Source organism: Peromyscus leucopus, chromosome 5 (genome assembly GCF_004664715.2).
Source record: "Peromyscus leucopus breed LL Stock chromosome 5, UCI_PerLeu_2.1, whole genome shotgun sequence".
Taxonomy (NCBI): domain Eukaryota; kingdom Metazoa; phylum Chordata; class Mammalia; order Rodentia; family Cricetidae; genus Peromyscus; species Peromyscus leucopus.
In genome coordinates, this window is record NC_051067.1 from 33,290,959 (window position 1) to 33,305,658 (window position 14,700).

At 43.0% G+C, this 14,700-nt stretch overlaps 1 protein-coding gene across 1 annotated transcript in view; it reads right to left on the reverse strand.

The window, feature by feature from the left end:
• Positions 1–14,700, reverse strand: part of Mboat1 (membrane bound O-acyltransferase domain containing 1) — a 105,974-nt gene that overhangs the window by 3,985 nt on the left and 87,289 nt on the right. Inside the window, exons 9-12 of the mRNA XM_028881009.2 lie at positions 13,546–13,649; positions 10,314–10,378; positions 7,563–7,695; positions 4,299–4,450 (exon numbers count right to left, since the gene is read on the reverse strand). Coding sequence (XP_028736842.1) covers positions 4,299–4,450; positions 7,563–7,695; positions 10,314–10,378; positions 13,546–13,649 — 454 coding nt within the window. The remainder of the gene's footprint in view (positions 1–4,298; positions 4,451–7,562; positions 7,696–10,313; positions 10,379–13,545; positions 13,650–14,700) is intronic.

Genomic DNA, 14,700 nt, shown 5'->3' on the forward strand with positions numbered 1-14,700 from the left:
CATGGATCCGAGGGTCAACTGGGTATGATGAACAGCTATTTAAACAGCAAAGGAGAAGTAATCAACCATCTAACTTAGTGTGTAAAGAACAATGAGAGTGAAGGGGACCTCTTACGAAAATCCCTGGGCACAGACTGGATTCTCAGAGGTCATAAGCAGGGCTGCAGTAAACTACAACTTTAAAACGAACACACATAAGATACTTTGTCCTTCTACTTTGCCCCATTTCCTGTGGGACATGAGGCAATTATGTTAAATTCAACCCAAGTAGACAATCAAGAAAAGCAAACTTCAGTCTCCTAGTAAATGTGATCGACCTTTTCTGACAGTACACATCGCCTCTAAAACGATGTGCAGTGTTTCATCTTTCTGTTATAGGAAGTCTTAAATCAGCTGTCGTCTACTGAGCACACTCAACACTGACTTTGGTGCTCTAGCTATAAATGATGTTTGTTTCCAAAGAGCCGGCTAGCTATAAAAGTTATTGACAAATTCTAACCTTCTTCCTTTATAAAGTGTGTGTTTGTGTGGTGCTTATGTGTGCATCTGGGTGGGAGAGCTAAAAGACCAGCTCGGGTGTTGTTCTTTAGAAACACTGTCCACTTCCTCTGAGGCTGGGTCTTTCACTGACTGGCCAGACACTTTCCAATTAAGCTTGGCTGTCTAGGCAGTACGCCCCAGAGATTCCCCTGTCTCTGCCTCCCCAGCACTGGGGTTACAAATGTGCTACCACATCCAGCATCTCATGTGGGTGCTGGGGGTCTGAAGCGCATTTTGACATCAGACATGGAGATTCAGAGTTTGCCCAGCTGGCTTTGGGTCCTGCTTTGGTCCAGTCTTTCCTCACTATGTCCTTTCCATACGTTTTGTAATGGTAATATCTAGCCTGTGCCATTATATGTTGGAAGTATGTAATCTGTTTTGTTTTTTTTTTTAAATTTGGTTTTATAGGGGATTACAGTTAAGAAATTGCATGATCTCAGAAGAGACTTTGAAATTTGGACTAAATGCATTTTGCATTATAATATTGTTACAAGTTTATGGGTGTCGGAGTGTAATGTGGTAGTTTGGATGTAATTTGGCCCCATAAGCTCATAGGGAATGGCATCATTAGGAGCTGTGACCATGTTAGAGGAAGTGTGCCACTGTGGGGGTGGGCTTTGAGGTCTCTTATGCTCAAGTGACACAGTTTACTTCCTGTTGCCTGCAGATCAAGATGTAGGACTCTCAGCTCCTTCTCCAGCACCAAGTCTGCCTGCATGCCACCATGTTCCACCATGATAATGAACTAAACCTCTGAAACTGTAAGTCACCCCAATTAAATGTTTTCCTTAATAAGAGTTGTCATGGTCATGGTGTCTCGTCATAGCAATAGAAACCCTAACTAAAACAGGATCACACTCAGGTCCTCAGCTTGCAAGGAAAGTGCTTTATCAAATAAGCTATCCAAGGCCAAATTCTAACATCCTTACATATTGAATTTAAAAAAGCATTGTTTAAAGATAAGTAAGTGTGTGAGTACTGAGCTTTCAAACAATACCATAGGTTTCTTTTTCTTTTCCTTTATTCAGTTTTTTTTTACCTTTGTTTTTTAACAAGGTCTCATAGAATATTATTTTAAGATGTGTTACATTTGTTCATGCTGTGGAATATTTGTTTAATGATGCAAAGACATGTTGCATTCTTTTATGTTGCATTTGTTTAACTCTGTGAAGCTGTGTTACTGTGCCTGTCTAAAACACCTGATTGGTCTAATAAAGAGCTGAGCAAAGAGCTGAGTGACCAATAGCAAGGCAGGAGAAATAGGACAGGTGGAGCTAGCAGGCACAGGGAATAAATAGGAGGAGAAATCTGGGAGGAGAAGATCAAGAAGCAAGAAAAGATCAAGGAATGAGAGAAGGAAGAGGACTCCAGGAGCCAGCTACCCATCTACACAGCAAGCCACAGAGTAAGAAGTAAAGAAAGGTATACAGAAATAGAGAAAGATAAAAGTCTGGAGGCAAAAAGTAGATGGGATAATTTAAGTTAAGAAAAGCTGGCTAGAAACAAGCCAAGCTAAGGCCAGGCATTCATTAAGTAAGAATAAGGCTCCTTGTGTATTTATTTGGGAGCTGGGTGGTGGGCCTCCCAAAGAGCAAAAGAGCCAAAAGAGTGAAAAATAAACAACTACAGTCTCACACAGAGCATATCGGAAATGTAAATGCTAAAGAGGGAGAGCATCTGAGACGTGAGTTTGTATATAGCTGTCCTTCACTGCTGGTCACTGAACTTAACCCCAAACAAGCTACAGATCTGCAAGGCAACTACACTCATCTTCGACAAATGGTCATGGCATTTGAATTTCCTTTTACTAGATTTTGTGGCTCTCTTTAGAGTGAGTCAGAGCTCGAGAGAGGGCTGGCTGTGCAAGCATGAGAACCTGAGCTTAGATCCCCCGCAAACATGTTTTTTGGAAAAAAAAAAAAAAAAGCTGGGCATATGGGTATGTCCATCAGTACCTGTGATCCTAGTAATGGTGCAAGGTTTGGTGCTGAGACAGGGACACAGGGGCAGACTCAGAATGATCACCCGGACTAGGCTTAGCCAAAACATGGCTGGAAGAATAGATAGTCTGAGGAAATTCCACATGAGCTCTGGATGCGGTGTTAAATCTAGTCTTTCTATCTGATCTTCTAACACATTCAGGCTTCAGAATGAGCACATTCAGGGGCAGTTCCCTTTTACACTTTGAAAGAGGAAAAATGACACTTTGAAGAGGAAAAGGGAGTCAGGGACTGGGAAACAACCAGAGAGATTTTGGTTCCTTTAGTTCAAAGCATCAACATGCCTAAACATCACAGCTGGGGTACCATTCTCTGAGTGTAAACAATGGCACAGTTTATTTCTAAGTCACTCTTTATAACAAGACTATGTTTAAAAAAAAAACAACAAACCTTAACCTTGGGGCTGGGGAGATGGCTCAGTCAAGTGCTTGCCAAATAAGCATGAGGACCTGAGTTTGATCCTCGGAACACACTTTAAAAAGCTTGTTTATCACATGCTTTTCATCCCAGTTCTGGGCACCCAGGAGGATCCCTGCAGCTCACTGGCCAGTTAGGCCGGCCTAGTCAGTAATCTCTGGGCCAAATGACAGCCCCCATCTCAGAAAGCAAGGTTGACACATTGACCTCTTGTCACCAAACACACACATACACACACACACACACACACATACACACACACACACACCATTATGCACACACACACAAAAGTGAATCTGGAAAGACCTGAGTCATCCACTAAATGAAGCATGTTAGCATTTACTGTGTAGAGGTACTGGCCTTTTTCCCCTGCATGCTCCTCACTCACTTCCCACACTCCTAACAGAGGTGCTCGGAGGCATTCTTAGCCTCCTTTTACAGTAAAATTACACAATTCCAAGGCCAAAGGCTCAAGTACTCCATGATGGGAAAAAAATTAAACATGAACATGAAATATAAAAGTACATGATTATAGCTCATAGTTCATTTGGAACATAGACTTTCAAATACAAGGCCTGATAGACCTTTTCCTAAAATCTTCTGGTCCCCACATCCCCTACCATCATGCACATCTGGAAATATAAATCCCCATGCACACTCACTAGCATCACATCTCATCTGTAGGCACAGAGTGCTTCTATAGACTGTGCAAGTCAGTCAACTAGCAGCAAAACCCTAGCGCCTACTCTCAATCTGTCTCAGAGTATCATCAAACTCTCCAACACAGCTTAATCCTCAGGAAAAGGAGCCAAGGGCAAGAATTCACCCCTTGAGTTTGGGGGAGCATATTTGTAAGCTCTTTTTTCACCCTTTGTTTGAGACAAGATCTCATAGGCCAGGCTCAAGCTCAAGACCGACCCTCCTGCCTCTACCTCTCAAGTGCTTGGATTATAGATGTGCACTACCAGGCAGACGGAGTGTGTGTGTGTGTGTGTGTGTGTGTGTGTAGGAGGGGGGGGCTTGTAATCCTCTGAGTTTGTACTCTGTATCTATCCCTTCCAAATGAATGGCCACCAGAGCCCTTTCACAACATTAGGGATTACTTCGAGGATCCTTGTCAACTGTCATCACAGGTATTGGAGCTCATGTTGGTATCTTCAGGACAGTCATCTACTCTTAAAGCTTCTACAGGCATTTCATTTCCACAGTCAAGTTACACTTAGCAACTCTTAGTACAATCCCTTAGCATGTTGATCAGTTTACCAACTCTGAAGTCAAGAAAAGATAAATGTACTAGGCATCAACTATAGGCATCAACTGAGAACACTGGAAACTTACTTGTATAAACTGATGGTTGGCTCAACTGCCAACATGACAAAGGGCGCTGCCGTGTAAGAGACAGCCAGCTGAGTGGTGGCCCAGGTAACCATGTCATAAGCAACCTTCCGAGCTTTGGAGGAAAGGAAGTGATGTCTGTAGTTCTTCCTCACCTGCAAACCAAGAAGGCAGAAGTAGGAGGCAGGAGTGAAAACTGAAATAACTTCCACTCAGTCACACACACAAGAAGTGGAACCACAGGAACACAAGCTGAAGAGCAGAACCAAACATCTGAGTTCTTATTTCAACCAAAACCCCACCAGCTTTTCTTATTACATGTATGTGTGTATGTATGTATGTATGTATGTATGTATGTGTATATATGTATGCATATATGTGTAAATATATGTGTGATATACTACATATATACATATCCTTTTTAACATCTACTCCCCCCCCCCACACACACACAAAAAACAGTTTAAGAACTTGGCACAGAGCTGGGCGGTGGTGGTGCATGCCTTTAATCCCAGCACTCAGGAGGCAGAAGCAGGAGGATCTCTGTGAGTTCAAGGCCAGTCTGGTCTACAGAGTGAGATCCAGGATAGCCAGGTATCCAGGGCTACACAGAGAAACCCTGTTTTGAAAAAAAGAGCCCTCCAAAGCCTTTTCTATTTATATGTATCTACATTTGTATTCCTAACGGCACTGGTGAATTTTTTTAGCCAGCTTGATGGTTTTTTGTTTTGGTGTAATCTGTTGTAGACTTGTTGCCATGCCCATAAATATTAATCTTCAATGTTATTTAAGGTAATTAGGGAGATTTAGCTTGTCTACTTGCCCCTTGTTTTGCTGCTACAGTTTTGTAGTACATGTTCTTACTGAAAAGTCTCTGTGTTATACAGTTTCCATGGCTACAAGGGTACAAGTATCAACTATTACCACAACTAAAAGCAACTGCTATTTACTGCGTGCTTTCTGTGTGCCGTGTCTGTGCTGATACTTTACATGGACTGTGTCTGTTGAGTCTTTTAGCAAGCGACCAACACTTCCTGGTGAAGCAAAAGACCTTTCTTAGGCGGGGGATGTACTCACTTGGTAACTACTTGTCTATGACACACAAAACACTGGGATCAGTCCCCGCACCTCATAAAACTGGGCACGAAGGCATAGGCCTATGATCCCAGCACTCCAGATGTTCAGATGTGGAGGCATGAGTATCATAAGTTCAGAGTCATTTTTTACATACATAGGGAGTTCCAGGGTAGTCTGAGCTACAGGAGATTCTGTCTCAAAATAACAGTAAACCGAGACAAAGACCCCACCAACAATGATCCTTTTCATCCACTCTCACCACCTCAGAACAGAGTCTGGGGTTCCATCCATTCAGAAATGCTGGGCAGGAGGTGTGAAATTTTAATAGCTAAGTAGCTAACCTCCAGCCCTCCTGACTGCTGAGTTCATTCTCTTGCTCCACCAGTCCCCATTCCCATCCGCTACCTAGCTCACTTGTGAAAACTGTTTACAAGGCAGCAATAGACAGGATCTATATAAATCAAAGCCTGTTCCAGAAGAGGCCACTGGGGCAAAGATACTTTAAGGCATGATACTCTGAATAAATCAACAAGCAAAGAGCTGACCTTTACTTCTTAGTTTGTTCAAGCAATCTGTTCTTTAGTTTTGATTCAGAGCCGGAGTTGGTTCATGAAGAACAAACAAAAGATCTTCCCTGCTTCTCCTCATGTTCAAATATGTATTAAATATTTAGAATTTTTAAAATCAGCATGAATAGCAATTTTCTACCTTGTTCATATGTAGAATTTAATATATTTCACCTAAGTGAAGCAGGAACCTTCTGGGGAGAGCTCATCTGATCCACTATGATATCTGGACACCTAGACACTGACTGGCATGTGACAGGGCTGCTGAAATATTCATAGAAAAGTGAACTGAAGAATGAGTAAATAATAAGAGCTCGGAAGATAACCCAGTTGTGAACTAAATATCCAGAAGCCACTTTTTAAAAAGACCAAAAAAAAAAAAAAAAAAGCCAGGCATCATGGCATCCAACCGTAGTTCTGGAAGCAAGGGGGTGGAAACAGGTGGATCCTTCAGGCTCATTAGCAGCCAGCCTAACCTGCTGTGAGTTCCAGTCCAGCAAGAGATCCTTTCTCAAAAAATAAAATAATAAAGGGTGCAAATTGAGAAACGACACCCAAGGCTGTCTCCTCTTCTCCACACACACATACAAATGCACCAACAAACACTCACCAACCCACACTCACACCCCACGTACACACCAGGCAAAATGAGTGAATAGCAAAATTTACATTTAGTACAACTAATGTTATTGGAGCCTGAAATAAGAGAGACCATCATCATGATCAAAGAACAAAATGAAACCAAATATAAAACTCTGTACTTAACACAGTAATTTTATCCTTAGATTGTATCAGACATATGAGGTTAGATCTGGTCTCCAACAGATGAGCTTCCTAAGGCTGCTACGTCACTGACTCCTCAGAGACATGGTGAATTACTTCTAGGGGTAGTATAATGACACGAGAAATCAAGCAGGGTATAAGCAAACTGAAGTGTGATAGAGCCTGCATTAATTAATAAACATGATCATCTGTACATACATGTACATTCAGTTTTTAATGATTAAAAATGTGTCTGTTTCTCAAGGGAGTCATTTGTTGCTTGTAAAATTCTTATTGTTTTACTCTCTGCAAATTAATCAGTTAACCACTTATACAATGGCAAGTCCTTATACGTTGAAGTATTTCTTTTTTTTTTTTTTTTTTTTTTTTTGGTTTTTCGAGACAGGGTTTCTCTGTGTAGCTTTGCGCCTTTCCTGGGACTCACTTGGTAGCCCAGGCTGGCCTCGAACTCACAGAGATCCGCCTGGCTCTGCCTCCCGAGTGCTGGGATTAAAGGCGTGCGCCACCACCGCCCGGCTACGTTGAAGTATTTCTGTAATAAGACGTTTTATACATTATTTGAGTTTTCCAAATATCATTCAAAACAAAAACAAAAACAAAAACAAAACGAAAAAGTATTCCAGAGAGGAATTTATCTCTCTGCATCGGAAAGTCACTCCCAACAACCTCAAACTTTCAACTCACCACTGCTTAAAGCAGAACACACACACACACACACACACACACACACACACACACACACGCACGCGCACACGCACGCACGCACGCACGCACGCACGCACGCATGCATGTGCACCCCAGGTTGCTAGAGAAAAAGAGCCAACAGCTGAAGGAAACTTACCGCTCTAGCTGCCAATGTGACAGGGACTCCAGTTAAGAATGTAAAGTAGTATCCCGGGTAGACGCCATGCCACAGAGCAGACAGGAGGAAGGTGAGCTCGGTAGGGTACCAGGGAACCCGTTCATAGCACACACTGTAAAGAGAGGAAGGACCAGCAAACCCGTGGTGAAAACGTTGCATGCCTCCACCTGCATCTCCTTGGGGCAGATCTCATGGAAGTCCTCAGATCCATTCTGAGAGGTGCCTGCCTGACTCTGAGGAGGGGTTTGCAATGAAATGCATGTAACCTGTGCTTCTCTGGCATCCTGGAGCACTATCAGACATGCAGCTCATGGCTTCTGCTATACATTTTAACCTCATTAGACTAAATGATCTGGAACCCATCACATGGTCTACTATAACAAAGGTCTCAGGGGTCTCTTTCAACTCAACACAAGTTCCTGCCTTACAGAAGCAGGGTCCACCAAAGGGCAAATCCACTAGAAGTACTGATATGAGTGTCAATGGCATTAAAATGCCTGGGCTCCAGATAAGCATCCATAGAAATTATCTTCATTTAGCCAACATTAATTTATCTTTCCAACCAGGCCCCTATGACTAATCAACATGACAACCTTTTTTATCTTTCTGGGAGGAACGCTATTGAGAAATTAGTGTGGCAATTAGAGGACTTGCTCAGAGCGCATCAGATTTTAAATTAAGACAGAAGTTGAGTAGCTCTTACCCCAAATGCCTGAGACAAGACACCTTTTCAATTTGGGTTCTTTGTTTCAGAGTTCAGAGTGTTTGCGTACACATGAGTTATCTTGGGGTCGAGACCCAAGTCTAAAACACAAGCTCATTTGTGTTTTGTGTATACCTTGCACACACAGCTGGAATGAAGTGTCACCCAATATTCTAGTGGGTGTGTTCTGACTGCCATCTGTCACATGAGGCCAGATGGGGAATTTTCCTAATAGGACATCATGTTAGCGTTTAAAAAGCTTCAGACATGGGGACACTTATGGTTTCATGTTTTCAGGTATGAGATGTTCAATGTGGGAACTACACTGAGAAGCTAGAAAAGTCAGCGGGTTCCTTTGAAGATCTTTGGCTCTTCTTGAGCCAAAATGAAAGTAAGTGATAAGAAGTGAAAGGGGGCTTTCTCCCCAGAACTCAGGCTATGCATTGCCAATGGTAGTCAAGATAGCCACTGCATTCTTCAATAGTGACAGGGTCCCGATAGAAAATGCAACAGTAAATTCAAGCAGTTGTCAAGAATCCACCATTGATGGTTCAAAAGTAACTGATTTTTGTTGTTATCCTTGGCTGCACTGGAACTCACTGTAGACCAGGCTGGCCTCGAACTCACAGAGATCTGCCTGCCTCTGCCTCCCGAGTGCTGGGATTAAAGGTGTATGCCACCCACTGCCTAGCAAAAGTAACTAATTTACACCTGTATTCAGGGTTTCATCTCTCTTTCATTAGAGGAAAACAAATACAACTGAAAGAAAAACACAGGCTTGAAACTCTGTTCTCAGTAAGATTTCTTTTTGGCATGAGGACTAGGCATGCACCTTTTTATTTATTTTTTCTTAGTTCTTTGTATCTTTTTTGCATGAGTGAAATATTTCATTCTCAATCATCTTGGGCTGTACACTCCTAATGGAAACTGTATGACTCTAGGCATGCCAGGACTACTCAGCATAAAGAAATAAAGGCTGGTATTAAAATTGCTTGCAACATTAATTAAAAACAATCATGTTCATATCAGAATTTAAAAAACGGCAGGAACGGGCGGTTTTCAGAGAGCATCACATCAGCTTTATTTGAAGAATTACTACATTGTGTCTCCTTTGCACCAACAGTTTTGAAGATTTATTATCGTGTATGTATTTGCATGGAGATTTTTACACATGAGTGCATGTGCCTTGGAGGCCAGAAGAGGACACTGGATCCCTCAGAGCTGGAGTTATAGGTGGTTGAGACAACCCATGTAGGTGATAGAAACTGGACTTGGCTTCTCTGCAAGAGCAGTCCACGTCTAAGCCCACTCACCCTTCAGCTTCGTCTCAGTGTTTAGATTTGTGAAAGACACTGCTCATCAAAAGCAAAACCTAGTCTCTTCCTCTGCTCCCTGCAGGTTCAGGTGCAGTCATAAGGTGGAGCTTGGTGTTCCAAAGATGGTATACTCATAGTTCCCTAACAAGTAATGCTTCCAAATTTAGAACACATACAGAAAGAGGTCAGAGAAAGGTCAGTACAAACACAGGCATGTGGGGCATGGTAAAGCTCTCAGTGCTAGGAACAGCAGTGGCCCTCTTCCGGGATTTGATGTTGACACTGACTTCCTAAGATCTGAAAACTAGACTCTCCTGGGTATCAAACCAAACAGCAGAGAAGCCAAAAGCCTAGTTCCGGGAATGGACCTTTGGTCCTCTATCTGTCACTCATAGATCTACGACTTTGGGCACTCCATGTAACCGCTCTGTTCACTTTCTTCAACTATAAAACAGTAATACTACTAATAGCATCTCACAGGATTGCTGCAAGGAATAAACAAGAGCGTGGAACTGAGTGATGAGCATTATGGGATGAAACAGTTACGTACTGGAATCTTCTCAAGTCACCATCCCCACTTTTTTTATTTACAAGATGTGGACAATCATGTCAACGTGTCAGATGGCGTGACTGGCAGCCAACTGTTGCTCCCCCAGGAGTCCCTGAGCATATCCCTGCCATGAGCAATAAGACAGTTCTTGTGTCCCTTACCATTTCAGCCACGTAGATGTCTGAATATTCCAGTTTTCTAAGTACATTTTGAAACTCGTAGCAGTCTAGAAACAAGAAAATAACACCTATCATTAGCTTTAAAAATACCCAAGCAATGGAAAGTCCTGCCCAGAACTCCCTTGCTCACACAGGCGATGTGGATTTCAAGCGGGATTACTCACACACAGTTCAGTCAGCTGTTCTGCCACAGGCAGTAACATTTTCTGGCATTTATAAGATTTACTTTGCAGCTAAACCTTGGCTTGGAGACTCAAGTCTGCTCAAAACTTATTTCTACATTAGAGCAAAACTGAGGGGAAGTTCTGTCAATTCCCCCCCACTCTGATTTTTAAAAAACAAAGTCAAATGACTTAGAACTACTCTGAAAGGAGATTTACCACAGGGAAAGTCTAATTATCGGATTGTAGGGCTTTCGGGACAAGTTAAATGAAACTGTTATCTTTGTACTATGTGACCACGTGCAAACTAGGTCAGCCTTTTACAGTCATCTCTATAAATAGCTCCCCAGTCCCAACTGCATCCAATTTTGCCTGGAATAGTAAGAGACTTCATGCATGAAGGGGTCACAATACAGAAAAGAAAATAAAGAAATATCACCCATCTGGCAATAGTGTAAGTCAGTCAACTGCCAAAGAGGACAGCCCCAAATACACGATGAACTGCGCTTTCCCATTCAAAGAGTAGCAAGAAGTGTGGCTTTTCCCCGTGGAAACTCTTCAGCCATAAAAAAGTCCTGTTTAGGCCACACACCTGCCTAGTGGAATATGCGTGAAAGGAGAGAATAGGCCAAGAATATAGACGACATAGAGATGCAAAATGGCCTGACAGAGAGATAATACATATGACAGGCAGATGATAGAGAACACAGGTTGGATAGACAACAAATAATAATAGATAAATGGCATAAATATATATATATAATATATATATAATATATATATTATATATATAATATATCTATATATATAGTATGCTTCTTAGTTTTTTTGTCAACTTGAAACAAGCTAGACTTATTTGGGAAGAGGATCTTTAATTGAGAAAGTGCCCCGAACAGATTGTCTGTAGGCAAGACTATAGGTTGTTTTCTTCATTAATGATTGGTGTGGGAGTGGTGGACACTGTGGGCCGTGCTGCCCCTGGGCAAGTGGTCCTGAGATGTATAAGAGAGCAGGATGAGAAAGCTATTAGGGAGCAAGACGTTAGCAGCACCCCTCCATGGCCTCTGCATCAGCTCCTGCCTCCAGGCCCCTGCCCTGTTTGAGTTCCTGTCCTGACTTCCCCCCAGGAATGGACTGTGATGTGGAAGTATAGGCTGAAATAAACTCTTTCCTCTCCAAGTTGCTTTTGGTCATGGAATTTTATCACAGCAATAGAAACTCTAAGACAAGTAAACAGATATGGATAAATGATAGATCATAGATCAAAAGACAAGAGGAAATTGGATGATGGGCAGATGACAGATGGAAGGTAGATGGATGATAGGTAACAAAATGGATAATGCAGGAGGAGAGATTGTTAGGAGATTTATTACTTATTGAGTTTTTACTTCTAAGTCCAGTTTGTTTCTGTTTACATGTTGTAAAACACGACCTCGAAGCACCAAAACTAATCAGACTTCCCTGGTGTTCCTTTGTTCTTGCCCCACACCAAATACAATTAGTGTTCTCATTTTCTCTTACAGTAACTATGTAACTTACTATCAGCCTTTGACCCCAAGCACAGCACATAATGGAAGGGTGCTTGCTGTCTTGGGTGCACAGTTGGGGTAAACTCACGGGCAGCCAAAAGCCAAGGGGGTCAGCTCCGAAGGACAGTCACCTATAGTGTTCCAAGGGAGTGAGGTCCCTCTGCAGTCTTCATACGCTTTTCCAAGAATGGGAAAGGTAGCTATGATGTCTGGAAACTTCCCATTGAAGAAGTGGTTTACTATAATGGGGCAAATTGCTTGCTCAGAACCAGTTCTAAATTTGGGACTTTTTTTTTTTAACCACATTTGCCAGGGCTTTCTGACCCAAGGAACCCTCAGATTCTCTAGAATCCAAATATCAGTATTCCCCCCGGCCCCCAAGCTGGGATTTGCTGTTTCTGTGATCTGATAAGCCTGAGGCGGCAAACAGCACCAGGAATTTAAACTGAATACATAATGCAATTAGGTACAAAGTGCTAAGTGGCAGTGGAAGAAGAGGAGGAAGAGGAAGAGATGAAGGAGCAGAGGAGGGAGGAAGAAGATAAAAAGGGAAAGAAGGAGGAGGAGGTGGGAGACAGGATGGGGAGGAGGAAATCTAACCCTCCTTATAAACTTCGGTTGGTGAAAGGCAGGCCACCTTCCCCCTGGAGGCCTTCCAAACACAGAAGGCCTCAGGCGGAAGAAGGGAGAGGTTTTCTCAGAGGTTCCTTTTGGTCTGCTTTCCACCAAATGTGGGTGGAAGATGGCCAGTCTCCCGGGTTTCCTGCTCTTCCTGTCTGTCCCCGGGTAGATGGAAATAGAAAACTAGCCCTGAGTGGGCCGACTAGGGGACTCATGCTCCTGCTGCCCAGCGAGGAGCTGGGCCTTCCTCTACTTCTGAAGGACGAAAGGCTCCGTGGCTCGGAAGTCATGTCTGTGCTAGTGCCAACAAGGCAAAGCAAACAGAGATGATGTGGTCTGAAGGGAACTGTCTCCGGAGGACACAAAGAGAACTGTGGTCCAAGAATAAAGACAGATGAAGAGACACACTATCCTGGTGGCCTAAAAATGTCTGTGTTGTGACAGTTCTCAGAAAATCAAATGAATTAAAATTGTCGCCCCCCCCCCAAAAAAAAAAAAACACAGCTGAGCATGATTAAGTCTAAAGGCATAAGCCTCTGGTCTACACTCTGGACTGAAATTCAAGTCAAACACAAACAAAAGAAAATGACATTTTCACTTTCTGGTTGGTGGAACAAGAATTAAACAATAGAAAGATTTTTCCAGGCTCTTTTTCAAATTTTTGGTGTCATTTTTCCTCAAATCATTAAACGTGTCAAGAAAGCAGGTCTCCTGGAGACAAGATGAGGATAACGTGGAGGAGGAAGAGGAGGAGCGGGAAACACTCTGAAATACAAATGGTGAAGGGAATACGGGGCCGGGCATCTCCCCGAACAGCTTTCCCAGGATTTGGCAAACCTACGCTCACAGCAATGCTGGCTGTATTCACTGAGGCCATTTGCTCCAGAACCACAGTCTTCTTACCTCTATCTTCCAGATGTTCAGGTTAGACAGCAGATCCCAACAGAAATGCCCATCCGCGTCCACGCCGCTGAACCCAAAGCCAGCTGCATTGTGCACCGCATCCGCTGTGGGTTTAAGACAAAATGTCAGGAACCAGGCAAAGGTCTTTAAAAGAGTGCAAACATTGTCTAGCTCCAATACTGATGCTTATTCGGTAGTTTCTTGGAAAATGAGCCAAAAAAAACACACAAAGGATTTGGCATCATTATGAATCAGGCTGTTTGGTGACCTTGGTTTCTATTAATTTGTTCTGTAGCCTTTGAGTCCTTGCTAAAATACACAGCACTGGATGTCCATGGAATGGACAGGGGAGCTTCAAGTGGGGTGAAGAAATGAGGTAAAGATGTTAGCAGTGGGATTCAGTGTCTGGCAGGGTTTGGAGAAGAGAGGAAGGTAAAACACACCCTTGCTTAGAGGAAAAGGCAATGACCAAGAGTTATCACTAAAGTGGTAACATACGGGATTTGTTACTTTCCCTGTTGCTATGAATAAAGCAATTTAAGGATGGCTTCTTCTGGCTCATGGTGGGAAAGGGATGGTGGTAGAGACATGAGGCAGCTGGTCACACTACACCTTCAGTGGGGAAGTACAGAGAGAGAAAGAGAGAGAGAGAGAAGGAGGAAGAGAAGAAGAAGAAGAAGAAGGAGGAGGAGGAGGAGGAGGAGGAGGAGGAGGAGGAGGAGGAGGAGGAGGAGAAGAAGAAGAAGAAGAAGAAGAAGAAGAAGAAGAAGAAGAAGAAGAAGAAGAAGAAGAAGAATGCTGGCTCTCTATTCACTTTCTCTTTCTTATTCAGTCTGGGACCCCAGACCATGGTGCCACTCACATTCAGGGGAGCTCTTCCTACCTCAGGTAAGCCTCTCTGGAAATGCCTTCAGGCATGCCCAGAAGCGTGTGCCACAGGTGACTTGAAATTGCACCAAGCTGATTAACAACATTAACCATCTCAGGTGTTAAAGGGTAGGCAAGCTACCTCAGGAGAGACTCAGTTCTGGAAGAAAACAGGAGCTTATCCTTGACAGGCTACATAAAGGAGATGATTGGCTAACACAAGATACATTAAAAAAAGTTTACATCCACAACAAGGTAGAGATGCTGGCCTGGGAACTGGGAGCCAGC